The 13,630-nt window shown below is 31.9% G+C and overlaps 1 protein-coding gene across 1 annotated transcript in view; it reads right to left on the bottom strand.

Annotated features, from left to right (window-relative positions):
• tbx1 (T-box transcription factor 1) overlaps positions 1 to 13,225 on the bottom strand; it is a 28,233-nt gene extending 15,008 nt beyond the window's left edge. The window contains exon 1 of the mRNA XM_087251389.1: positions 12,992 to 13,225. Within this exon, the coding sequence (XP_087107515.1) occupies positions 12,992 to 13,019 (28 nt within the window). The 5' untranslated portion in view covers positions 13,020 to 13,225. The remainder of the gene's footprint in view (positions 1 to 12,991) is intronic.
• Between the last annotated feature and the right edge of the window lie 405 nt (positions 13,226 to 13,630).

The following is a 13,630-nucleotide window of genomic DNA, read 5'->3' as shown; positions in this document are numbered from 1 at the left end:
GATAAAAACTGGACAGACCGTAATGTTGCGCAACGGAAAACAAATCTTAGATTTTGCGCTTGAGTAACAAATTCAAATAGTTGTTATGATTTTTTTGCTGTTGTTTTACTTTATTTTAAAAACTTGTAGATGTTTTTTTTCCTCCCACAAAATCATCAAGTAGCCTACAAAAATAAGCGAATCTATCAACAGCGAATTTAGACTTCTAGGGACAAAAGAACTGTTTTGCACATTTGTTTTACTAAACTAATTATATTTCAGAATTAGAAAAAATACTGTTAAGATTTGTAAGATTTTTAAATTTTAGCATCGTTCATGTATGCCTTCTTTTTTAAATGTTTTAAATTAATAGCCTGTTTTTTTTCTGAAACCTCTCTCGTCCGTGGTGAACCATCACTGCGACGTAAGTATAGCATACTTTACGCATCACTTGAACTAGCACACATAATTAATTAGTGGTTTGGATGCTGTTTTTGAAGAGAGGCACATTTCCTGTTTTGTCTCTTACCGGCGCCCTACAGAATCCACCAGGTGTGTGTGTGTGTGTATGTGTGTGTGCGTGAATGTTTTTTCTGTATATCGTATAACATCTAAAGTTGAAATAATTTCTTCTCAAGATCCAATATAAAACGTCTTTAAGTGAATAATCCTATAGCGTTTTATATTCGTTTAGCCTACATATATTATAGCTTTACCAGAACAAATTTCCTTCAAGCATTAATAGATTAATATTATGAAGTGAATGGATCTAAGTTTTGTTATTAGAATTTGTATGCGTACTAATCATAGTTAAGTATCGTGCAGTGATTTGATTGTTGTTACCTATTCTGAATCCGTGTTTTGAGCAAAACCCTTTTCCCCAAGTTCATGTTCACATTATAGCCTAGAGGAATTGTAATAGGACATTTACAAAAATGTGAAAACTGTTTATTCTATCTGAAAGAACCCTCCTTTTTAGCATTGTTTTCTCGTGAGATCGAGTTGCCTATTATTTGGCATGCGTAAGTCTCTTTTAATTAGCCTAGATAATGCTTTTTATGCCTGCTCTCCGATTTCTAGTCGGTTAGAGTAAATGTTTTAAGTTAAACATGTAAAACATGACTTTACGCTGAAATTAATTGTAAAAATTACTGTCTGCGTTTTTTTTTTTACTTCTATTTTTTAATTCACAAACGTGGTAATTTTTGCATATATGCAAAATGTATCTGTATACAATTGATACTATGGTACTTTATAAAATTTGGATTTTTCAAATTCTGAATGCGCTGTTTTGGATCACAAGAAAATAAGTTTATTAGCTTCATTACAATTTATTCTTTGTCTATTTGTATGTTGCCTCAATTTATTTGAATGTCGCAACTGAAAATCGCTATTTAATATCTAAAATCTAATAGCTATTAGGCAAATAATTGTTTTTAAATTGAAAGAAATAATAAATTAAGATATCTGCTCAGATAAAACTGAGTTAAAACCGAGAAATATGCTATTAACGGGGAAAACATTCAATTGAAAAATTTTGGAAAACTTTTCCGTAGGCTGTGCAATTTATTTTCAAAATCATATAATAAGGTATAAATTATTATAAAGGAGGGTAGTTTTATTTCGGCTTCACAAATTATTTTAACATAGTTTATGGAAGAAAAAAAAACGATTCTATGAATGGTGCTGATCATTACTGGTATTTTTGCTACTGTAGTAATAGTATGAATGTTTAATCATGGTAAAGAAAACAAGTTATTCTGAGTTATAATTATATTTGCATATTATAAATATTATATGATAATAAGATTTCGAGCATCAAATAGAGTAAACTGTGTGGTCCTGCACACGGGGTTTTGAGTTGTGCTGTGGTAACACGAGACTCAATGCCTCATTAGAAATTTTTATATGTTAAGACATGTTCCTTATCCTTTCAAAGGCGCGATGATGATTAACCTGCAAGCGTAAAAGCATTGCAAACACTTAAACAAAAATAACCCCTAATTTAGGACTCGTTTTCATGTTTTACACAACAATCTGTTTGTGATATTTGCGTCTATCAGCATCCATAGCCTATTTATAAACGAAATCCTTCCACACTGCAGGTATCTCACAGTGGCTCGAGGCGCTTTTTAGGTATCTCTCCAAATTTGACAAAACCCTGGAGAGAGAAAGCGGTCAGATGTTAATTAGAACCCGATATCAATTAGCAGATAATAAATCATGGCGTGTCAGAGGAGCGCGCGGCGCTGATTTTCGAGTCTGCGTGTACGCGGACGTTATATAAAATCCTATCCTATATAAATATTAGCCCAAATCCCCGAATAAGACCCGCAGGAAGTGAGCAGTTGACCGCTGACAGTTGGGTTGCTGAGTAGATGTCCCCTGATTCCCAGACCGGTTTCACATGGCAGTCGTGTGCAAATAAAATCTGATTTAGGCTAAACAGCATCGTCGTCATTGTTGTTCAAATGAAATTCGTGTCATAGATAATAGATAATCGTTTATCTAAATAATTGTATATTCAGGTTAGATTTAACGATACTAATAGTTTTGTTTAATTGTTTTTGGTGGTGTTTTGTTGATGCTATGTAGATTGACAGTCCTAAGAAAGTCAAGAAAACCGCTTTAACATTTAATATGGATATTTAGAAATTTCGATTAACATTTTTTATGTGCCTAGCCTATAATATATCCGTAGTAAAATGCTTGTATTGTGTGTATTTAATTTAAAACATTAATATTAGCTAAAACAATTAATACATTACTAATACTATTAGATAATATTATTGATTTGCTTTTATTTTAAAATAAACAGGTTATCAGTGAGTTTAAAACGAAGTCATCGCCTATTCTTGCGCACATTATGCATTATCATGCGTTTTGAGTTTGAACAGTTTTGTTCAGCATCCCTGTCATGGGATCTGTCCGTCAGAAACGGGAAATGTTACAATAACTGGGGACATGAACTGGGCATGGTTAAAGAACATTTACTGTAAACAGGCTTCCTTTTTGGCTCAAAAATTCATGTTTCCTGTGAAACATGTTTTTTTATTTTTGTCATTTGAGTATGGGGACGTAAAAACACAATGGTCTGTTGTGTTATCCTCATGCGTCCGAGCATTAACATTAAACCTGCAGGAACTGTTTGTCACGCACATTTTGCGTGTTATGAAAGAGAATAGATGTACAGTATTGTTTAAGTTGACCCTTGCAGTTCTGCACGTTTTGGCATTTTAAATGTCAGTGTGTATATATAATTTATTTATAAAGATTTAATAACTCGATTAATTGACTATCTTGGCTTTTATTAATGATATTTCTTTCGTTGCACGTTCAGATGTGCTTTTAGTGAAGTCCTAGCATTAGTACTACTGTAACAACAACAGCAGGTGACACTTGAGCTACTGAAGCTATTTTAATATCATACAGATTTATATTAAAATGCAACATTTTTAATCACACATTTAATTAGTTATATAGTTTATTTTGCTATGAAGAGCTTCATATTTTGGTTCTACTGATTTCAGATGAACCCTGATGTGATTTTCTTTTATGTACATTAATAAAAATGCTTCCAACTGTACTTCATCATAGTAGTTTTAGGGAGGATGGTAATGATATTATAGGTGCCTGTTTTTAAAGTTAAATGTGCAGACACTTGAACATTTATGATTGATTTCTTTTTTCATTTTAAACTTGGCATGTATTTTTTTCCATTGTGTATCTAATGATAAATGTTGCCATAGTGGTCTTCCACAGCTTCACGCTGCATATAAATTCAGGCAGTCTTGAAAGGGTCACGAAAACATATTTTGTCGAGCAGATTTCTCACAGAACACATAGAGAGACCCTGGAATGCCCCACGAATGATGTTCTTCAGAAAAATCACCCCCTCCTTTGTTTTAAAATGGGAAAGCTTTTAGCTTTTGAAAAGTATCCTTTTCCTATCTGAGCAGAGGCGGCAAGCCCATCATCACCTAACCCTCTCCAGCTCTCTCATTGGCTAGATGCTGAATAGCTGGCATTCCTGTTACAAAACCCTGATGATATGGACTCAGAGCCGCAGTGATCTTCCAAATTAATTAAGACCTTTCCTCCATTTGAAATGGATCCAGTGCATTTGTGTGTCTATGCATTTTAAAGGGATTGTACACACTGAAATGAAATAGAAATTTGCTCACCATTCACTTTATAAACACTCAAAATATTATGTTTGCTGCTTATTAAAACTACTTGTTAAAATGAGCCGAAATAACAATTCTTGAGTTTTTTTTAATCCATTTTAATTAGTAAAAACTATTAAATAACTTAATTCCCCAATGTTGCCCCAACACAAAAAAATCATTGTAACCCAGCATTCACTGTCAAAAACCCTGGTTGCCTTAAATTTTTTAGCTGAATCAAACTTACCTTATGAGTCATTGCACTAATATTATGTTAAGCGGACTTAAAACAGCTTGCGTAACTTAAAAAATTAAGTTAGAACATGATATACTTAGTTAAATAAGTTACAATAACCTAAAAACATATGCTGTCAGGACTAATTGATCATATATATTTTTCTTTTTCTGTTGAACACAAAAGAAGGTATTTAGAAAAACGTTGGAAACCTGTAACCACTGACTTTCCATAGTCTCTGTTTTTCATTAAATGGATGCCAATGGTTACAGCTTTCTTTAAAATACCTTCTTTAATGTTCAACAGAAAAAAGAATCTCATATGATTTTGCAAACACTTGAGGGTGAGTAAAGATTAAATACGCTATAAAAACTGGGTTCCACAATTCATTTATGGGGTTTTAACATATCATTAAAGTTGAGTAAATTGGTTTTGACAAATGTAAGTGAATTGAACATAAAACAATTAAGTTGTCCAAAAAAATCTCATTAATTGTGTTGTTTAAACTCACTTAATAGTTTAGACAATTATTTTTTCCATACTATCCCTTTAATCTGTGAATGACAATCTCTTCTAGTTCTTCTTTTACTGTTGATTATAGCTCGCTGTTTTCCTTCATTTGACCTCTTCACCAACACAAGCCAGTGTTTATTTTAATATCACAAGGTCTCATGTTGTTATTCTGGAGAGATTGCGAGCTCATCTCTCTCTCTCTCTCTCTCTCTCTCTCTCTCTCTCTCTCTCTCTCTCTCTCTCTCTCTCTCTCTTTCTCTACCTCTGTTTCTCCCTCCTGCTGCTACTGCTGACCACTGCTGTTCTCTTTCTCTCTCTCTCTCCATTGCGTCCACTCTATTTCTGAGAACTGTTGAGATCAGTTGAGATCAGTTGTGACTGACCGCAGTAAAGGACTTCATGTCTTACTGTTCTTCATTTTTAATCTCAGACTCCCACTTTTCATGTGTTTTCTTCTGTATTTCATTCATTAGGGACTGTAACTTGATGACACTGTTCTATTATGTACAGGGTTTGAGTTTTTTGCCATTGTGATGATCTTCGCATATGGCCACTGGAATATGGCAGACTTGTTTCTCACTTGAATAAGACAAAGTTAGATTCAGCATTAAAAATGTCACACTAAAAAATATCAGTTAACTTGCAGTTTCTGTATTTTGAGATTTAATGTTTTTTTTTTTTTTTAAAGAATTGCTTTGAGACATTTATCTTTGCTCTGTCTACTTTTGATGTTAAAATATGAACTCTGTAGTTTAACAAAGTGACTTTTATTGACATTTTAACCGTTTGAAAAATGTATTGTATTATAAATAATATATAAAGGATTTAGTCTGTAACATGACAGAAAAGCAGTTTATTACCAGGTTTATAAACCATATACACCCACATGGAAAGTCTGCAGATTTTTAGCCCATCATTGAGTCTATGTATTTATTTGGAAATTTATATTTATTCAGTTTTTGAAATTAATTTCACCAAAAATATTGTGATCAAGTAATAGTAATATTAAAATGTTCATATGATTTATTTACAATACAGTTTCTAAAGTAATATGTTCTGTCTTTTAGTAGATATATGAGATATATTTGCTTTGTTTATCAAATAAGTGGATCTAATTGGATTTGCATTGTAAATATTAAAGTTAAAAATGTATTCTTTTTTATTTAATTTATTAAGTTTTTAGTTATGATACACCTAAAATAATTTTGCATAAATCCACAGATTTTTTAGAATATTCTCCACAGAAATAGCAAAAATGTTCACAGATTCTGGCCCTAGCCATAAGTTATAAAATCAATAAAGAAAATACACTACACTACAAAAAATAAAAGGTTAAGGTTATTAAACTTCGGTGTTTGAAGTTGTGCCAAATATGTTTTTTTTTTTTTTTTAAGTTGAGTTAACTTAAAATTTTAAAGCAATGGCTGTAAAGAAATTGAGAGTTTAATCAACCTCAGTGGTTAAAGTGCCAAATTATGTTTTTAAGTTGACTGAAAAGGCTGGTTTAAGTCAAATATGCTTTACAAAATAAGTCAATTCAACTCAATTAAAAAAATAAATAAATAAAAATTAAGTTTAAGAACTCAATGCTTATTTGCAGCAGGTTGCCCTAAAATTTTGTTAACTCAACTTTTTATGTTTGACAATGCAGCAAGTAAACACTTAAATTAAGAAAGTATTTTTACAAAATAAAGTATTTAAAGTATTTTTTTTCCTCAACAGATTTCCTTATTTTCAATGAACATTCATTCATTTATTTTCTTTTTGTCCCTTTATTAATCAGGTCCCCACAGCGGAATGAACCTCCGACTTTCAGCATGTTTTTACGCAGTGCTCCAGCCGCAACCCATCACTGAAAAACTTTTATTGAACACAGTTCTAAACATGCAGTTGAATAATTTTCCTAAGTAAACTCAACACTGAGCTCAACAATATGTCCACCTAACTTAGAATTTTAAACTGAGTTAACAATTTGTAAGTTGGATTTTTTTTTACAGTGTACTACTAAAAAATAGACAATATTTTGCTAAAAAAGAGATATAGAGTCCCTAACCTAAGAGTAGGTTGAACTGATATAAGAGATCCTTTGTACCCGTTTCAGCAAGAGTTTATTTTAATTATCATTATAATAAGTACACTATAAAAACATACATGATCAATTAGTCCTATCAGCATATGTAATTACATTGTAACTGATTAAACTAAGTTAATCAGGTTCTAACTTAATTTTATAAGTTTACGCAAGCTGTTTTAAATCAGTTTAACATAAAATAAGGTTAACTGACTCATTAAGTTAATTTAATTCAGCGTAAAGAAATTTAGGCAACCAGGATTTCTTTACAGTGTACTGTATCTTGTTTGTTTTTAATGTTTGTTTTTATTGGCTGCAGCAATATTGTGATGCCCATAACAAGTTTCCTGTCAAGGACAATAAAGTTTACTACTACTACTAATAATAATATATCACTTTAAGCTATTAAAATGTCAATAAAAGTCATTTTTTTCAAACTTTTTAACATCAAAAGTTGTTGGATGAAAGATCAGGTCCCATAATGCAATTGAAAATCACAAATACATAAACCATGAACCACAAAATGCAGAAAACAGTAAATTAACGGATGTTTTTTGTTATAGTGCAGGATGGCAAAGTTGTATCACCCAACACAATGCCAACTAAAATAAAGTCTGGTCCACAGAGGGCAAAACCTGCAGGATATCTGCATTGCCTTTTCCTGTGCTCCTCATCTCTGCCATCCAGATGAAGAGCAGGAAGTCACACGGGCATGTGAACAATATGGGGTTTGAGTGAAAAGCTAAACTTGGATGTATTCTGCTCCCTCACCATGCACTTTCTTGATCTATTGAATCTACAAAAATTAAATATTGTTATCGGACTCATTTTGCTCTTCGGTCTTGTAAAGCAGCTTTGACACAATCTACATCGTATAAAGCACTATAGAAATAAAGGTGACATGATTAGATGTGACTTGTAGTGAACAATGTCGCCTCACAGCATCTGCTGCGTAAAACATATATCGGAATAGTTGGCGGTTCATTTTGCTGTGGCAACCCCTGATGAACAAAGGACACACACAGGAGCCTGGCGAAAAATGCAGATCATGGCACTATAGAGGTTTTAGCATCTGAACTCTTTATTTACATATTTGTCTTATGCAGCTTGAAATCCATGATACAATTAAATCAATGTCCTTCATAGTTAGTTTGACTAGTTTTTGCATTGCTTGTGTCTTATGGTCTGCTGTTTGAACTCTAGTAATACAAGCTGACAATCTTAATAAACTCAATAGTTGGTACGTAGCATTTTGATCACTGTCAATTAATGTGTTCATAGTTGTGATCATGCCTTTGTCAGAAGAGAAGCTGACTTTCATAACAGCAGTCTCTCAGCCAGTCAGATGGCAGTGCAGGTCAGACGATAAAGATTGGGGTGATTCATCATGTCTGCCTCCACACGTTTGTTGTGATCTCTTTGTGAACTGTGTTCTGACACTGAGAGATGAGGTAGCATGTGCTCCAATCAGGCAGCTGTCCTATTAAATGCGTATGGAATGCAAAAGTGCATGTCTGCATCCGTTCGTCTGTAGAAGTAAATATAAGTATATCCGAATCAAAAGACCCTCTTTAATTTTTTTATTTTGAAACTTTTTCCAAATTATGTTTAACAGAGCAAGGACATTTTCACAGTATGTCTGATAATATTTTTTTCTTCTGGAGAAAGTCTTGTTTGTTTTATTTCAGCTAGAATAAAATCAATTTTTTATTTTTTTAAGGTCAAAATTATTAGCCCTTTTAAGCTATTTATTTTAAATATAATATTTCTGACTTCAACTGTAGGTACAACACTGGTCAAAATGTAAATGTTTTTAATATTATTTATTTTTTACAGCATATTCTGCTCACCAGGGCTACATCTGATTTTTATTTTTTGTAATTTAGTTTTTATTTCCAAAAATGAAAATATACATTTTTTAAAATATTTTAACAGCTATTACTCCGTATATATTCAACACACACTGGATAACTGTAGTTTAAAACAAGCAAGTAAATAAATTACATTAAATTTGACTTTCATATTATCTTAGGAGGGTGTATGTCTAGGATTTCTTTGTCGCATACATGGATTTTCCACACTGTCATAATGTACAGTTTAGCATGATTGATCCGTGCTAATGACACAGGGTATCCGTGGGGTCTTAAAATGTATTAAATTTCAAAAACAAAATTTTAGGCCTTAAAAAGTCTTAAATTCACTGAAATATTGTGTTGGAGGTCTTAAATCATTTTGAACAGGTCTTAATTTTCCCCTGTCCAAGTAAAGCTACTCAATCGGGCCGACATCCATCCAATCACCAACAATTCATCTTAATAAAATTAGGGAAAGAAAACTAAAAACACAGTTACACCCATTATATAGTTCCTCATGATAATAACAGAAAAATTGATCCCTTTACATTAACTTCCATCATACAAAAACTATTTTCAGAAGTAAGGGTAAGTAGATTTAATATTTATAAATAGGCATGGAACTTAAGGTTTTATAACAGAAATGTGTTCGATTTGGACTAATGGACTATTGGATTTGGATTATTTATGTACTTGCTTCCACAATAAGCATACTTCTAACAGTGTTAAGCTTGCCATTTAAAAAAAAAAATATTATGTTAAAAATGGTGTATACAACTAGAGTTTTTTTTTACATTAAAGTATGTAAAGTAAATAATTACATTTTTTTTTCTTTTTTTGTGGTAAGCAAAAAAATAATAATCCATTGGGTCAAACAGGGCAATCAAAAATAATCATTAGTGTTTAGCCCTGTATAACTATATATTTTAACTTTAAATAAAATGTATAGCACAGAATACCAAAGTTTTTACACCTCAGGACGTTCCAACATATTATGTAAAAAGGTATCTGGACACTCTTGTTTACAGAACTTACAATAAGGATGTAGAGATAAACCTGTAATATGTCATACATGTGCAGTTAAATATACCCTGTGAATAGTTTTGAGGTGAATAAACTAGAGTTTGTGGCGATGTGGAATGTATCATCCCACACTGCTTTACATTTGAAAAAATACTGGTCAATTGTGAACTATTACTACAGTTTAAAACGCCAGTATTCGTACTGAATATAGTTTAAAATTGTATTTATTTCTCCTTAAAGCTGAATTAACAGTATCATTACTCTAGTGTCACTTGATCTTTCAGACTGTATTGTAATATGATGTGAAACTATCATCTGTAAAATATCAACATTGGGCCCTTTTTGTGGAAACCTGGATTAATTAAAATGTGCTTATGTTAGTTCTTCGCATTAGGACACATTCAGTTATTAAAATGTGAGATTTAAAAACATAATAAATAAATAAATGCTGTTATTTTAAAATGTATTTTCATCAAAAAAATCCTAAAAAGTAAAATGTATCACAATTTACATCAAACTTTGAACCAGGAGAATCATTTGTCAACATTGATAATTTTTAGCAGCAAGTAAGCATATTCTAATAATTTATAAAGGATCATGCATCACTGAAAACTGCTGTAATGATGCTGAAAATTCAGCTTTGAATCACAGGCATAAATAAAAATTTTAAACCATATTTAATAATAGTAATAATAATCACAACCATAATCATAATCATAATAATCATAATAAAACTTGTAATTTTAAATTGTAAAAAAACGTTTTTTTTTTTAGTTTTTTTGTTTGACTTTTTTTATAAGGAGGATACATTTTCTTCTTGATTATACACATAAAAGGCCAAGCAAAATCCTCCAAATGTCATTACAATAGAACAAAAAATACATTCACTTTTTGACTCCACCCCGCAACCCCCAATGGCGCCAAAGGTCCATGCCAACTTACAAATAACATTGCAAGTTTGACTTTTTTTGATCAAGTAATTCTGCCTGGGTAAGTAAAATAGGCTTTAGAAAACTAAACAAAAACCAAAAACAAATCATAATTACTTAACAAAAAATGTTACTGCTGCCAAACTTTTGACCAGTAGTGTAGCGGTCATTAAGAGTATTGCACACATGAGTTTCACAAACAGTATATGCTCATTGGGACACACACTGTCAACATTTTTTGCTGCTTTAATTTTTTTTAATTGAATCAAATGACCTTTTCTAGTCAATTAACATGAATCAAACTAGCTAAAAATATTAAGTGAAAATTTGTAAACCTTAAAAAAATGTAGCTGGAACCTGATTAACTTAAAATAAAATAGATTAAAGTAAAATAAAATACTTGTTGTTTTGACTTTTTGTCATTAAACATTTTGCATTGAGCTTTTTTACACTTATTTTTGGTTGCCAGAGTGTCATTGAGAGTTCCAGATCGCGTGATGTGTCTCACAACGCACACACAAGTCAAGTCATTATTTTTGTCACACACTTCCTCTATGTGCATTCATTAAGGCGAGTTTAGTAGATCGCACAAATATTTGAGACAGAGAAAAATAGTACAGCAGATCACGCTTCCTGTTTATAATGTAAGAGTTCGTTCTCTTGGTGGCATTTACCATTTTTTGAATTGCAAAGCTCTGTCAAAATGTATTTGTTCCTGATATGGCTAAAGAAGGAAAATACTACAGTATATAATAGTGGTATATATTTTTCCTAATTTAGATTTTTTTTTTCATCTCAGCAGAATAATTGTTTATTCGCTAAAAAAATTACACAGGATTCTAAAAATGATTTGTTTTATGTGTTTACATCTAATGTATAGCATAAATCATGCTTTAAAAATATATTTTTAATAAGAAGTATGTTATGCTAATGTTAACACTTTAGAATAACTATCCCTTATAACGTTTTAATAGATCATTAATGAACTCTTAGTTAATGGGTTATAAATTACTTGTTAAATAATAGTTAGTAATTTGTTAATTATTTTTAACTATTCGATATAACTAGTTGTCCATTAAAAGCTGTTAGTTAATGAGTTATAAATGACTTGTTAAATAAAAGTTAATAGTTTGTTAATTATTTATAACTGTGCCTTATATAGCCAATAGATAACTTACAAGCTGTTAGTTACAAGTTATAAATGACTTGTTAAATGTTTTTTAATGTTTTAACTGATCATGAACAAGCTGTTAGCAAATTGATTTGATTTGATTTATTTATTTTCGTACAAAAACATCATACATAAAATATCATTAACAAAAAAATACATTTAAACATGGTCGAAAATGGAGCGGGATGAAGCATAAGCTTAAAAAATTACTTACTAAAGACTTGTTAAGTATCAGTTAATAGTTTATAAAGGTTATTGGGACGTTATTCTAAATCTATTAAAGATTATTAGAACTTTATAAAAAAAAAAACAGGGATATAAAAAGATTTAAATACCTACCCATAATATTTTTGCAGTTAATAAAGATAGCAGATCTTTTTTTTTTTTTTACCTACACTGGCTTCATTACTATAAAATAAAAACATAATCTAATATATTAATTTTCTAATACACTACATTCAGCATGTACTTGCACATTTAGTAAATGTTTAGTGTAAGTTCTGTTCAAAGGTGGTTTAAAAAAGTACTAAGCTAAATTCATGTTTAAAGTCAGATCTGTCACTTTTTCCTTCTCGTACAGCAAATTTCTGCATTACTGTGAATCACCTGCCTCTCAACACCTGAGAAAATGCCATCACACGCCACCCTAAATCCCTTTACCTCAATGCATCCCTAAAATCCTTCCTCCCGTATCCAATACATCAACACACACACACACACAAAAACACTGGGATTTTCTCAGGATTTTCTTCTATTTTCACTAGTCAAAAGAATAGTGATTTGTGTGAGCGCACTATTTGTTTTCTCTGTCTCCTTTTCTACTCCAGCTCGCCCCAAAATTCACAACACCAGACCTCTTTTTACACCCTCGCCCAGATTGAAATATGGAGCGAATCTTGGGGTGAGCGGAGAAAAGAAAAACAGACAACAGAACGAAGCCTCTTGCTGCAGTGTGTTGTAGTAACCTCCCATGTGGATAAAACGAGAGGAGCGAAAACACAGTAATGAGACGAGGGGTTGGTTAAAAAAAAAAGTTTAAAAAAAGACAGACCGTGTTTGGGTCCAATTTCTCCCTCCATTCATCTTCACAGTCCCGGGTTTGTGTGGGATTTGGAACGATTTGGCACAGCCTGTGTGTGATGATATTTACTGAAGTGCGTTTACGCCCTTGGACCGCCTTGTAGTGTCATTGTGCTAAAGACTTCTGCGCTTTACTTTTAAAGTCTTATTCAGAGTTGCTTTTATGTTGCCTGTTGCATGCTGATGTGTTGAAAGGGTCTGTGGTGTTTGGAGTTTGTTGATTTGTCAGATTTTTGTAGGCATGGAGCAACGTGTCTGGAGATACTTTGTGTTTTTGTGTGTGCAGTTTTCCAAAAAGCTGCAGCTCCCCTTTGTGGTCCAGCAGTGATCTGCAGTGAAATGGATGGTCAGAGACAGATGGGAAGGGAATGTGGGAACCCTGTTTTGTGTCAGCCAGGAGTGATTCGCTATCAAAGATCAAAATAATTGCTTTTGTCATTTCATGTAATTTCTCCGCTCAGAAAAATGCTTTTAAGCACACCGGATTTCTAAATAGTTATATTCTTGTTTCATTTCAAAAGGGATGTTGTTACAATAGATCAATGAATTGCTTCCTGATGTTTCTTGTTTATGCATATGTAAATTTGCAGATGGGTGAAGAATTTTTGAT

This window comes from Danio rerio, chromosome 5 (genome assembly GCF_052040795.2).
Source record: "Danio rerio strain M-AB ecotype USA chromosome 5, GRCz13ab, whole genome shotgun sequence".
Classification (NCBI taxonomy): Eukaryota; Metazoa; Chordata; class Actinopteri; order Cypriniformes; family Danionidae; genus Danio; species Danio rerio.
The sequence above is the reverse complement of the archived record's forward strand: the minus strand, read 5'-3'. Positions and strand labels throughout refer to the sequence as shown.